We start from the raw sequence: 13,477 nt of genomic DNA, 5'->3' as shown, positions 1-13,477 counted from the left end.
AAGCTCAACCCCGGGCGTGGTGTGTAACCACCACAAACAGCCGCGCTCAGGCCCGGGCAGGCAGCAGGTGTGTGGGCAGGCAGCAGGTATGCAGGCAGGAACGCCTGTTTGTGCTAAAGCCACCCTCAGAGCAGACAGCCCATTGCCCAGACACACCAGCAACAGCAGCAAGTCCCCAGCCTTGACACTGAGCCCCTGAGCACCTGCTCAGGCAAGCAGCAAGACCCTCTTAGGGCATCACAGATGCCTCCAGAGACCCCAAGTTTAGGAAGAAAGCAGGCACACAGGGAGAGGAGCCAGCAGATGGCAACAGCACTGCACACAGCGCCCACTGGATTATTCTGAGTGGGATCAGGGAAGCTCTGCTCCAAAGAGGTCCATCTCTGGCTCCCTGAGGAAACCACCAGCGTCAATCCCACATTGTAAGCACTGGGTGGTCCCACAGAGATCCTGAGCACCTCCAGTAGCTAAGGAGTCCAGGCACAAACAGCACCACACAAAGGAGGTGTAGTGGGGACCACTGAAGCCCACACCTCACAGGCAGCCCAGGCTCAAGCATGATCCCAAGCCCTCCATCACCAAATCCCTCCAGACCCTTCCTGCTTCCAGGATTTTAAGGCAATCCAGCATGAGGAAGAGGCACTGAGACCTTGGATAGCAGATGAAGGGCACAACAACTCTATTCTCCTGTGACCGAGCCGCTCGCAGCCCCTCAGCTGAGGGTTCCAAATGCAGCACATCTCCATCCACTGCCCCTCCCGAGCACGGAGGGTGCTGCTGGCAGCACACACGGTAGGGATAGAGCTGCAAGGGGCTGCTCCTTCTTCCACGTTGACTCCAGGTGTCCCAGAGTGCTGGGGTCTCATAGTCCATGCAGCAGTGACAGGAGAGTGGCATCTTCCAAGGCCATTGTGCTCCAGGGACAGAGGCAGTGTGTTCATGAATTCTGGAGCACCATCCCAAGCCTGTCCCACTGCAGAGCAGAGCTCCTCCACACACCATTCCCCCACCTCTTCCCAGCTTGCACTGTAGAGTTTCCCCAGAAGTATCAAGCAGAGAATAATTCCCACAATTTCCTTCAAGCTTCCTCGAGCACACTGAAGCCCAGTGAGCACCAGCAGCATCGCTGTGAGGAGAGCAGCTGCACAGCCCAAGCCCAGGAGCCCCACTTCTCCCTCCTCAGGAAGGAAAGGCCCCATTTCTCTGCCAAGGTGCAGGAATACCAGGAGCAGCCCAGCACAGCTCCACCAGAACTGCTGTGCTTGCGTCCGGTCCCTGCTGCGTTACTGCATTAAGAAACATGAACATTGTTGTTATGATAGGTTTATAAAAATTTTGTTTTAATCACACAAAACTGAAGTTTGTGATGAAGACTAAGTCAACAGTTCCTCTTAAATACCAGGATGCATAAGACACTGCATTAGGCACTAGGCAGCAGCCAACATCAGTTAGAGTCTGGCAACAGAAGCCATTTAATACCTCCCTTCATTCTTTGTGGAATTACAGGCTTTTGCAATACATGTCATTCCCACCGACAGGTCACCCAAGGTTTCCCCCACCCCACCTCTGTACATCAGTAAACCTTGTGTATTCCCACCAGAGCAGGGTTAACAATATTAGTGGCATCACAACCATCAAGAAAAGGACAAATTTCTATACAAGATTTTTTTTTTTTTGCAAAAGTTGCAACAGGATTAGTGCATTACGACAGAACCGAGAGAAAAGAAGAGTTGGCATGCTGGAGTCCAACACAAAGAAAGACAACAGGCAGCTCGTTGGATGTACTATATTGACAAGATACTGATTGGTTACATGGAGAAACATACAATACAAAATACAGAAGAAACCAGTTTTGCTTCCCTCTGCCCCACCCCAAATACTCATCATTGATTTGGTCAATAAGTGGCCCAAGAGCCGGAGTTTGTCTCTAATGCTACAGTTTAGTGGTTGTTCTGGGCGCATCATACGGGATCAGCCTCAGCTCTTACAGACAGGGAACTTTAAACACGTGTCCCGATATCCCTTTGTTTCCCATAGTGAACTACAGTGCTGTGGGACCTGGGTGCTGCTGGCCTCACCCGCGGCACGGCCACGCTGGCTGGGCAGACACCAGGTCCTGCATCCACCACCACCAGGAAGAGGGAAGAGCAGAAGTTCATATATTAAAAAAGTGACTTAAGACTTAGAATTGAATTAGTATTTGTACAGAAAGGTGCAGGTGGAAGAACTCCCTCCAGCCTATGATCAGAAAGGGATGGAGAATCACAGCGGCGCCGGCAGCAGCCGCCCTACGGTAAGTGCGATCGTTAGCGTGGGTTCCAGTCACGTCCTCCAAGGGCTCGCGGGCCGCAGCAGCTGCTCAGTTGCTGCAGCACTGGCTTCTGCTTGGCTGGCTGCTCTCCTGAAGGTCCACCACCCGATTCCTGCCTGGGCCACCAGGAGCATTCTGGGGTTCATTTTTTGGCAGTTTCTTGGCTAGAAAGAAACAGGATGTTAGCAGGGTCATCCGGAGAGGCCGACCTCCTCCCATTGCACACGCCAGGCTGGGTTCAGCCTGCTCCAGCCTGAGCCCTCGTTGCCAACAGAGTTTGGGACAGGACAAAGGTGCAGTTTGCACTGCATGCCAAACCAACCCATCCTTGGCTCTGGCTGGCAGCAGACCTGCTCCCATCTCCATCACCACCCCAGACACAGGGAACCAGCTTTGCAAGGCTGAGGCTCCACACACTCAGGGATCACCAGTGACACCAGTGTGGCAAACTGGACATCTGCCCCAGCAAGAGCCACCAGCCCTGGCTGACACAGGACCGTCCTGGGCTGCAGCACTGGTGCTCAGAGCTACCCCAGCCCTACACACAGGCCGTACCTATTGCCATGAAGATTTCATTCACATTCATCGCTGTCTTCGCTGACGTCTCCATGAACAGCAAGCTGTTGTCATCTGCATATGTTTGTGCATCCTACAAAACAATCACATCAGAGTGCTAAAGGCAGCCTGCCAGGAGGCCCAAGCAGACTTCATGCACTTCACTTGCCAACACACTAACTGCTGGAGAAACGCTATGTCCCACCTTGGGCCAGAAACTCCCTCCCCTGTCCCGGCCTCCACAACTCAGGGACATCTTCCACCAGCAGCCCTGCATGGCCAGGATCCCACAGCTGAGCTGGGGCACAGCCTGACTGAGCCACATGCACACACAGCGCCTGGGAGCTGGGTCAGCTGGGAGCGCGTCACCCATCGCAAGAGCAGCACAAGCAATCCTGTGCGAGGGCTGGGTAAGAACCTCTCCTGAGCCTCAGATGAGGTAAGAGCCGTGAGGAGCAGAGAACAAGCTAGGAATGATTCCTCATGTGTCTCGTACCCAGAAGATGCTGTTTCACACCCTGCACATCCCCACACGAGTAAGGCAGCAAAGGAGGCTGAGGACAGAAGCTTGTGCCCTGTGGGCCTCCTCCTCCACATTCACCAGGACTTTCACCAGCCGGGGCCACATGTGCTATGACAGAAGCAAGGGAAGGGCAGGGCACAGACCCTGCTCAGTGGCATCCTGCAGCCCTCAGCAGAAAAACTCACTTTCATTCTCCCTCAAAGCATCTTTTACACAGCCACCATCTCCCTCACTTAAGCAAAAAGATGTTTTCCTGACGTGCAACAACTTCTCTGGATTCCCACTCACCTGGAAGTCCACAGCTCTCTTGTTAGCAAGGTCTGCCTTGTTTCCTGCTAGTGCAATTACAATATTGGGGCTAGCCTGCCTTTGCAACTCTTTCACCCAGTTCTTGGCTCGTACAAATGTGTCCTGCAAACAAACAGGAGGCAGCAGTCAGGAAGGGCAGATATGTAGGAATCCACAGGGCAGATATGATTAGAACAAGGCTTTCCTGTGAGAAGCGTTCTGCCTCTGCAGCACTTGGCAGCAGGATCCTTTATCAGCTCACAGCCTTGGCCGGAGCTGAGGAAGAAGCCATGAGCAGTTTTCAAGAACTTGGCACCCACAGCCAGGTACCTGCAGGGCTCTGACCCAGACACGCTCCCAGGGCACCGGGAGCCTCCTGGCAGCCCCCCAGCCCTGCCCACACTCACTGTGTTGGTGATGTCGTAGACCACGATGGCTGCCTGAGCCCCCCGGTAGTACATGGGGGCCAGGCTGTGGTATCGCTCCTGCCCCGCCGTGTCCCAGATCTCAAACTTCACCGTTGTGTCATCCAGACACACTGTCTGTGTTAGGAAGGCAGCTGCAAGAGAAGGGGGTTTGCCTCAGCTGCGGAGGGACGGGCCCCAGAGCGCAGCACTGCTGCTGCATGGGAGCGAGCTGAGCCCTGGAGAGGCCAGTGCCACTCGCTGTGGCAGCTGCAGCTCTGCTGTGTCACACTCCCCGCTCACAGGAACCAAGAAGCTCCACACAGCGACAGGAAGGTGGCCCAGGCAGCAGCTGGCCCCTGGAGCATCCACACTGCCAGACCCTCCCAGCAGCCCCTGACAGGGATCACAGAGTGGCACCACCATGGTCAGAGCTGGGGAGCACCAAACTCAGCCACATTCACTTACACCACACTCCCCAGTTTAGTAACTGGTTGTTTTCTTGTCCAGTGAGTCTCACACCTTGTGTCACACTCAGCACAAAGGCACAGGTCTCAGATACAAAAAGGCAAAGCACTGCCCTCCACAGAGGAGAATTAGGCCCTGCTTGCCAGTAAGCCACACTTTCAGCTGTGCTTACTCCCTGCACAGGTCAGAGAGGGACAACTCAAGCCTCTCTCAGGACATCCCCCAGTACTGCTGCTCAGAGACCCACGTGCCAACCAGCCTTTGGTTGATTGCTGATGCTGTGCTAATGATTTCAAGCTAATAAACTACTAGACCTGAAAGCACTCTGAAAGTAGTTAACAGTACCAGGCTAGAAACAACTCCCAAATGCCAGGTCATGGTCTGAAAAGATAATTAAGAGCTATAAACGAAGCTGGAGGCCTCAGTTCCAATTAGAAGCTGGAGCTGAGGCACTGGAAACAAAGCCTCAGAGGCAAAGCGTGGGGTTGCCATAGTGTTATTCTCTGCTGCGCTGATCATTCCACCAACAAACAAATTGTGAACCAAGAGTTAAAGCATTAACTGTTTGGCTCTATTTATAGCAAAAATCCCAGACCAGACCAAAATAGCCAGTCCTGCTTCTGACAACCCAGACTGCCCCAGCAAGGTCAGCACCTCCTGGCCACAGGCATCTGGTGCCTGGCACTCACCTCCAATTGTGCTCTCCTGGTACTCGTGGAATTGCCCCTTCACAAAGCGCAGGACCAGGCTGGACTTCCCCACTGCTGACTCGCCCAAGAGGACAAGTTTAAACTGGCAGATTTTGTTCCCAGCAGCTGGTCCATTCGGTCGGGCAGCTCCACCTCGACCTGCCATTGTGGGCTAAGTGCAGGAGTGCCGAGAGTTAAGGATGCTGCAGGTTCTGCACTGGAACCACCTGTAGGCAGGTTGCAACTGGAAGAGGAGGTCAGAGTTAGTGACAAGCTCAGGGACCAGCTGTACCAGTTCTAGAGGGTGGTTTGATCTGCAGCCACCATCAGCACAGACTGCTGGTGGTTCCTTCCCACAGTGGAAAGTTATCAGCTGTGAGCACCACAGAGCAGTTCCTGCCAGGCAGCAGCCCCTGCAGCAGGATCTCAGTCTGCAGAGCCTCCCTGGAAAAGAGGTAATGGTAATACAAGCTCTCCTCCCCACCAGCGGGCCCTCCAGCACTTCCACCCTGTATGGATGTTACACACACCTTGCTGGGGTGAGGCAGGTAAGGAGCACCCAGCACACAATGGGTGTTGATAGAGCTTTGTCTATTCAAACAGCAATTACTCAGTTCACAGAGGTAACTGAGGTTGACCTTTAGCTCCCTCCTCCTCTCCCCAGTTCACAAGGAAGCAGCTTCAGACTATCAATGCTCTACAGAGCCATCCCAGTGCCACAGTGGCAGGAGGTCACGAGGCGTTTGGCCTAAAGGAGTTTCTAGAGCCGTCTGTTTGTCCTGGGGCACTTACACCACAACATTCTGCACCTCCCAGAGGGCTCAAGGACAGCCCTGGAGCCAGGCAGGTGCTCACCTCAGAAAGGCACCTGACAGCAGCTGCTCTATGGGCACAGGCTGTCTCCTCAGAAACTGACAGCAGCTCCCCCCTCCAGGAATCACCACCCAACCCGAGCCAAACAGAGGCAGCACCTAATGCTTCCCACACCCATCCCGCTGCCTCAGCACCCTTATCCCACAGCATTCCAGGTCATCAGGCTACTGGCCACACTCCTCACATGGACTGCTCAAGGCCAGCACGAACAGACAGCATCCCCTGAGATCAGCACTGCCAACCAGCCCCCAGCACCAGCCTCCCGAGTGGTGCAGAAGCACAAAACCATGGCAGGAACAGCAGGACAAGCTGATTTGCATCCTGAGTTACCCACAAGTGAATCCCAGCGCCTCCCTAAGCACTGCTGACTGCAGGGAACAGAAATGCTTTCCAAGTACACAGTTACAGATTTAGGCACATTTCCTGTACCCTTCACAACTCCCACTTCCCTGTGGATGATAAATGCTACAGCTGATTGCATCTGCTCTGGATCACCACTTTTGCTTCTACCGTCCCAATGCAGGCTGTTTGTTGAAAGAAAATGCCCCAAAAGCCAATTTCTCCTTGTCCTGAGGGTATCCCCATAGAAACTATGTAAAACCTGCATTTTGTCCAGCAAATATTAGATATCCATGAATAAGAAGTTTAAAACAGGTTGAACTGGAGTAGAGTCCTGTGAAGAAGGCTCAAGCCTACTCAGCACAGGGGAGAGTTTCAAACAGCTGCTTTCCAGGGCAAGGCCTCTCCAGCTGTGACTGCTTGAGGTTACTTTAACTATGCCTCAAGTTCAAACAATCCCACAGTTCGATGGGGAACCTCCAGCCCTTTCAGAGCTACTCTGGAGCCTGTGAGTGCCAGCAACTGGAGAAAATCAGCAGCTTACACAACACAAAGCACTTGAGCCTACACTGACCTAGAGGCATCTCACCTCAAATTGCTCCGACCAGGAGGCAGTTTGGCACCAGCTGTTAAGCCAGTACCAGTCCCCGGAGCTGGCAGGCAGGACAGAAACCAGGGAGTAAAACTTCTAAATGCTGTGGGGTGTTTCAGGACCCAGAGCCAGCCATTGCTCTGAGTCCAGTCTTGGGTTAAGCAGTGAAGATATTGTAATTCAGAGCTGTGTCCTTGCATGTAGCACGGTCAGGACTCCCCTCCCTCTTCTGAGGAAGGGCAAACACGGACAGGATGAGAAAGCTTGATATGAAACAAACCAACAACTGGCTTTACTGGATGGTGAGGGAGCAGCGTTGGTTGCTCTGGCCAGGAGCAGCTTGGTCACTGCCAGGTTCAAGAGGCTCAGCATCTCTACCAGCCTGAAGAGACTTCACCTTTTAGAGTTTTCCCTCTAAAGGGAAATTGCAAGGGAACAGCCGTGTTTAACCTTGTATTTATAATTCCCAGTTATCAGCTCCACACCAACATTCTGCACAAACACTGCATGAATCACAGTGTGTCTGAGTTAAGGCCTCCCGAAATCTGATAGTGGTGATTCCCAGAGCAAAACAAGGAAATGAGCATGCTGACATCCTCAAGTCTTAGCCTGACCTATATTTCACAGATCTTGATGCATTTTGCCATCTGGTTGTGCTATGTGAACTCCAACAGAATTAGGTGAGCACATCTATGCTGAGCACACCGTGGACAGACACTGGTCAGTGCAGGCAGGGCAGCAGCCAGAGCTTTGACTGCTCCAATTATGGAGAACCAGATCATCCTCTGAGGGTGGTCTGATACAAGATTATATGGCTTCACGGTCACATGAGAAGTTGCCATATCTTTCAGACCTTTGAGTGGAATTTAGAGACCCTAACTGGTCACTGATGGCCTTGGGCTAAGGACATACCCAAGCCCTGGATGACCAGCTGATGGTCCCAGGAGGAAGGAAGTGCCCACCAATGCTGCAGACAGCGAGCACGCTCCGTGGCAGGACAGGCACCTTCTGCCAGTGCCAACGTGTTTGAGGATTCCAGCCAGACACAACTCAGCTCTGCAGAGGGAACAGTGGCTGAACCACACAGCCTGAACCTGTGCTAGATCAGCCTGCACCCACCAGTGGACACAACTTGAGGGACAGGGAGTGCTTCCTGCTGTATGAAGCCATTTCTGGTGCTTGGGGAGCTGTTCATCCTCCCACCTCTCCCAGCAGAGAACAGGGAATTCACCCCTTCCTGCTCCCCACGACAAGCCCGGCACTGACACTCGAGCCACAGGTCAGGCAGACCAAAATAACCACAGCAACACCACACAGACAAGGGAAAGCAGCTGAAGTCCCGGCTTGTCCCAGCCTGCCATGCTAATTTTCAAGCTGTCAAGACCATGAAAAGGAAGGGCATGGTGGGGTACTCATTCAATCAAGATTAAGAAGCATTCATTTTCCTACTAGTTTCTTTCAACTACTGAAACCCAGCACTTGGGAGATCATAAGGCCCATGAAAAGGCTCATGCTGGTTTGTTTACCTGCCCTACCCACCTCCTGCTCACTGAAGCATACACAGGAGCTCTGCATCCCACAGCAAAAGCACTGATTTTTTTTATTGTGAACTCTTAACGTAGTTTCTTGTTTGCTTTGAGATCCAAGTCAAGTACCAGTTCCTGATGCTGTCCCACAAGTGAGAGCTCCAGGTCTATCACTTCTGCAATTTGTGCCCCTCCAACCTCTCCTCTGCCTGCCAGGGTTTGCTGGAGGGGGCTGTACACAGCCAGGAATATTAAATTCAAGAATCTGAGCGCCCTAAATGAGAAAGCACATGCCACGGCTGCTGCACTCCCTGCCTGCCCAAGTGCAAGACCATTCTCCAGATATCTCAGGATGTTGGGAAACAGCACCAGAGTCCATTTCAAATAAACCTACCCACAACAAGAACACAAATCTTCACAGGGGAATCACTGTCAGTCCCCACGTTAACACCTGCAGGAGACCCCACCACAGGGAAGCTGCTCATTTAAGGTGTCAGAAGTTAGAAAATCCGATATTTTTGCCCTGTGTTCACCCAGTAGCAAGGGCTACTCTGAAAGCTGAGGATATTTAGAAACCCAAGCCTGAAGACTCTGGTTACCCAAAGGACTGCTGCTGCTCTCAGCTATGCAAGGAGTTGCTTCACTGGGGATTTGTTGGCTTAGAACCAAAATACTCAAGACAAAAGCCCCAGTGAAGTATTTATCTCGTTAAATAGCTGACAGCGTTACATGAATTCCTTGGCAAAGGAAGCCCTGAAGTTACCCAGTGGTTTTGCTTCACCTCACACTGCACGGGCAGCTGGCCCAGGGCTGCACAGTCAGCTCCAGGACAGGGAGTCAGGAGCAAATTCCATGAGCAGGACCAGCAGAAAGTGTGGGTCCCACCAAAACCACACACAGACCACACTGACCCAGGCCAGCACAGCAGGGAACATCAACCCAATATTCCAACTCATCAATATGATTAAAAGAACGAACTTCCTGAGCCTGACTGCAGGAGGGTCCAGGCTGCACAGAAGGGAGGAACAGATCCAGCTGTTACAGAGATGAACCAGGAAACACTCAACCTACAGACCCTCAGTCCCATCAAGTTTTATAGGTTTCAATACTTCTCCTTCCTACCTTCTCCCTCCCCAAAGAATGAGCCCTCAGTGCCCTGATCAGCAAGGATGCAGCCTGCAGCTCAGGAACTGCTCTCCACTTCAGCTGGCAGGAGCTGCACTACAGCCCTGAAGTGCAAATTTACAGACCCAAATCAGCTCAGACAGCAGTTTCAGCAGCACTCCTATGGCTGTGACTAACTTAAGATAGTGTAACAACTCCTCTGTGCAGTCCCATACCCAAGACTCACAAAGACTTGGACACACTCATCTTAATTTAGAGGTAAATAAGATTTCCATTCCAAAGTTGAACTACTTATTCAGCTACAGACCTGAACCAGTATCAGCTCCTTCTCGTGCAGTTGATACACACATCTGTTTCCTGACATTTGCACATCCATGGCCTCTGGACCAGCCCCAGCAGCCAGCTGTTTTCCAAAACAACTCTATCCTCAGAGATTTCAAGGCCACCACCCTGCTGTGACAATCCGTCCAGCACAGACTTCTGTGGAAGAGTTTTACATCACCTTCATCTCCCATGAGCTGCCCACTAGCTCCGTGTCCCACAGCAGCTCCCTCTTGGAGCCCTCACCCACTTTGGCACAGCAAGGGTGGAGGATCAACTCACGGATGCAGCCCAGACTGACTCAAATGGAACAAAAGAATCGAGGTTTTAATTCTTCAGCCAAGGTTGTTTAACTCCTGCTCCTGACACTGACTCCTGCTCAGATGCCCTCAACAGACACAGCTTCACTTTAACCAGACACTCAGCAACACATGCCTTGGGTAGCACCCACTATTCAGTCAGCACGAAGGCAACATCAGCAGTGCAAAACAGCAAACTGCCACCTGCACTGCAAAGAATCTGTGACCTTCAGAATATCTTTCCCAGACTGCACAAAGATCTCCTGCCTCAAGCAGCTCCTTATTTGGAGCACTACCAAACCAAAGCAAACATGAAAACCAGTGTTTTCTTATCTGTTTATGCAGGGTTGCTCCAGCAGCTCATCCCTGGGCTCCAAGGGAGGACAGCATTCCCCCCAGAACTGAGACAAATTTTATACCTCCCCAGTACTGTCACATCCAGGAAGGTTCCCTGTTTCTGGACAGTGTCTAGAGTGTTTTCAGTGTTATTCCGACAACTTCTCGGGACTTGCATAAGAGGCTGCAAACTTCATACCCCAAGGGAAGAAAACAGCTGACTCCAACATTTCTACATTCTATCCTCTTTAAAGTCTGCTGACAGGAATACTCTGGGCTACACCCATTTCATTAGAAGCGTTCCCATTTCATTTCCTGTGTCTGAAAGCATTTGGCATTCCTTCCCCCTCCCTCTTCAGGGAGATGCCATGACCACCATTCACTAACTGTGCAGCAGCTGAAGAAGTTTGGATCCAGAGCTGATGACTGGCAGGGCCTAGAGCAACCCTCGAGCTCTGCTGAGATGCAGAGGAGCTTTGCTGTGATGGAGATAATCCCACATCTCAGCACAACAATGAGGTTTGGTCAAGCACACACACACCACAGTTCCTTTACACGCTGCCCAACACACCGCTGGTTTCACAGGAAAGCAAAGTGTACTCTGCTAATGCAAAACTGGATAAATGTTTTATCTTACTATATTCATATCCACATGCCAAGCCAGCCTTTCCCTCACGCTCTCCAGTAACTCAAACCCTCTCCAAGAGTCCATCTCACCTTGCCTGGGTTGTTCCATCACCTGAAGAGGCATCAGCACCTCCTTACAGAGCCCACAGGAACCCCCCACTGCCTGTACAACCTGCAACCAAGTGTCAGCTAAATCAGCCAGAGCATCTTTGGAGAAAAGGTGACCCCAGAAGCAGACTTTTGGTCTGAAGGTATTGACTGTTCCAGTAAACTGTTGTGACTCGTGAGGGGTCTGAGGTAATTTCAACACAGACTCAGGTATGACCCCAAGCATTCCTGGCCTTGACCTCCCAGATCCAGCCAGGCTCCTGCTTCACCTGCTTGCCTCACTCCAAGAATGCATCGAGATCAACAGTGTCCTGTTGCTGCCTACAGGTACTATCCTGAATTCTTAGCCCTTTTCAGACATAGTTCTTTCATCTTGTTATCCAGGTGAGCTGAAAAGAAATGTAAAAGACTTTCAGACTCAAGGCAGTAGTGGACATTAGTGGGTATTTCCAGGAAGCTCACACAGATTGCATGGCATGTCAACACAACTGGACTGAATCTGCCTTTTTGGCCCCAGCCAAGGCTCAGAGCCGGCTCAGGAGCCCCAGCAGAGCACAGGCCCGATGTCAGGCTGTAAACAGGGCAGCTCAAGTGTGCTGACCCTCCACACAAAAAGCTAAGAATAGCAGATGCAAGTTGTTCCACACCAGACTTAAAATAGTCCCTCGACATATTCTCCTCTCCAACTTCCTTACAGGATTGAAAACAGCCAAGGTCAGAGCTCCAACAGCCACATCCAAGAGCAGCAACTAAAGGTCAGCTGGGCCGGGGTCAGGGCTGAGCTGGGCTGCTTGCAGGTCACAGCACCACTCACAGCTCCTGCCCAGCCCCAGGAGCTCTGTCAGCACCTTGAGCATCACCAGGGATGAGGTCCAAAGCAAGCAAACCTGTTGCTCACACTCACACCTGCGCTCCTGGTGCAATCCCACCAGGATCCCACATCCATCGCACTCCCAGCTCACAGACCAGAGTCCCTCCCGCTGTGATGGAGATCCAGGGACAGCCTTGCTCGAGATTCCCTTACAGACAAGCCACCAAACATCCTTGCAGGCCGTGAGCCTTGCTCAGAGCCCTACAGCACCGTGGGTTTCCCTTCACAAGGGCCCTCGAGAAGCACAGGGCATTGCAGCAGCAGTGACCCAGGACTGCCTCCCTGGAGCTCATTTGCAGCAAACCAAGTCACCTCCCTCATTTCAGCAGTTCCTGGGAACCCAGCAGGGCTTCCCAGCTCCTGGAGTATCTATTCCCACCTCAGAGGCTGAGCAACTACTACAAAATACGATCCCACCACGAAAACCCCTTCTGTGCCGGCAGCACACCTTCCCCAATCCCATTCAACTTCAGTCACGGCTGTGAGAGACGGGAACTGGGGCACAGCCCCCAGACAATCACACGGTACCGGCTGCAGGTGCTCGCTCCTGCCTGACCCGAGAGCCCACAGCGCCGCCGGGACATCTGCCCCGAACCGAGCACCGTCCCCTCAGCCGTGTCGCTACCCCCACCCAGCGTGGCTCCTCTCCCGTTACCGCTCAGCACACACCGGTACCACCAGGCCGGAGCTGCCGGTGCCCCGCGGCAGCGCCGCTCCCCCACCTCGCAAGACACGCAGGGCCCCGCTAGGCCGGCGCACGGCGAGAAGGGAGGGTACCCGGCCGCCCAGAGCCCCCGCCCCGCCGGCGCCCGTCCGGTCCAGCCCCAGCATCGCCCCGCCCGGCACAGCGGCGCCACCGAGCCCCCGCTCCACTCCCGCCACAGGGGCCCCGAAGCGGCGGGGCCCGGCTGCCGCTCTCGGCCGGACGAGATCCCGGGGAACGGGTTCACGCCCTCGGGCCGGGCCCGACCACCTCGGGGCGAAACGAGCGGCCGCCACCCCACTCACCGCCCGCAGCGCCGCTCCCGCCGGTGCGTCTCGCAGGCCCCGGCCCTCACTTCCGCCTTTACCCGTTCCGCTTCCGGACCCGACCGCCCCTTCCGCCCCGCGCTCGCCGGCCACAGGCAGACACAGCTGTCAATCACCTGCCCCGCACCACCCGCACCACGCCCCTTAGGGCCCCCGCCCCGGTGGGCTGGGGTGACGTCATGGCACCCCGCGG

General features: G+C 53.5%; 1 protein-coding gene across 2 annotated transcripts; it reads right to left on the bottom strand.

Annotated features, from left to right (window-relative positions):
• Nucleotides 1-1,448: 1,448 nt before the first annotated feature.
• Nucleotides 1,449-13,367, bottom strand: RAB5C (RAB5C, member RAS oncogene family). 2 transcript variants are annotated; one of them, XM_040087129.2, is made up of 6 exons: nucleotides 13,264-13,367; nucleotides 5,239-5,482; nucleotides 4,085-4,236; nucleotides 3,678-3,800; nucleotides 2,867-2,960; nucleotides 1,449-2,475 (listed from the first exon to the last, which is right to left on the bottom strand). In XM_040087129.2, the coding sequence occupies exons 2-6, from the start codon at nucleotides 5,402-5,404 to the stop codon at nucleotides 2,360-2,362; spliced, it is 651 nt and encodes a 216-aa protein (XP_039943063.1). In that variant the 5' UTR covers nucleotides 5,405-5,482; nucleotides 13,264-13,367; the 3' UTR covers nucleotides 1,449-2,359. The 2 variants fall into 2 exon arrangements, with proteins under 2 accessions (XP_039943063.1, XP_039943064.1); XM_040087130.2 differs by lacking the exon at nucleotides 13,264-13,367 and adding an exon at nucleotides 12,925-13,029.
• Nucleotides 13,368-13,477: the final 110 nt, after the last annotated feature.

The sequence above is a fragment of the Hirundo rustica genome, chromosome 27 (genome assembly GCF_015227805.2).
Source record: "Hirundo rustica isolate bHirRus1 chromosome 27, bHirRus1.pri.v3, whole genome shotgun sequence".
In the NCBI taxonomy this organism is placed as follows: Eukaryota; Metazoa; Chordata; class Aves; order Passeriformes; family Hirundinidae; genus Hirundo; species Hirundo rustica.
Note: the sequence above shows the minus strand (reverse complement) of the source record. Positions and strands in the feature narration are given on the sequence as shown.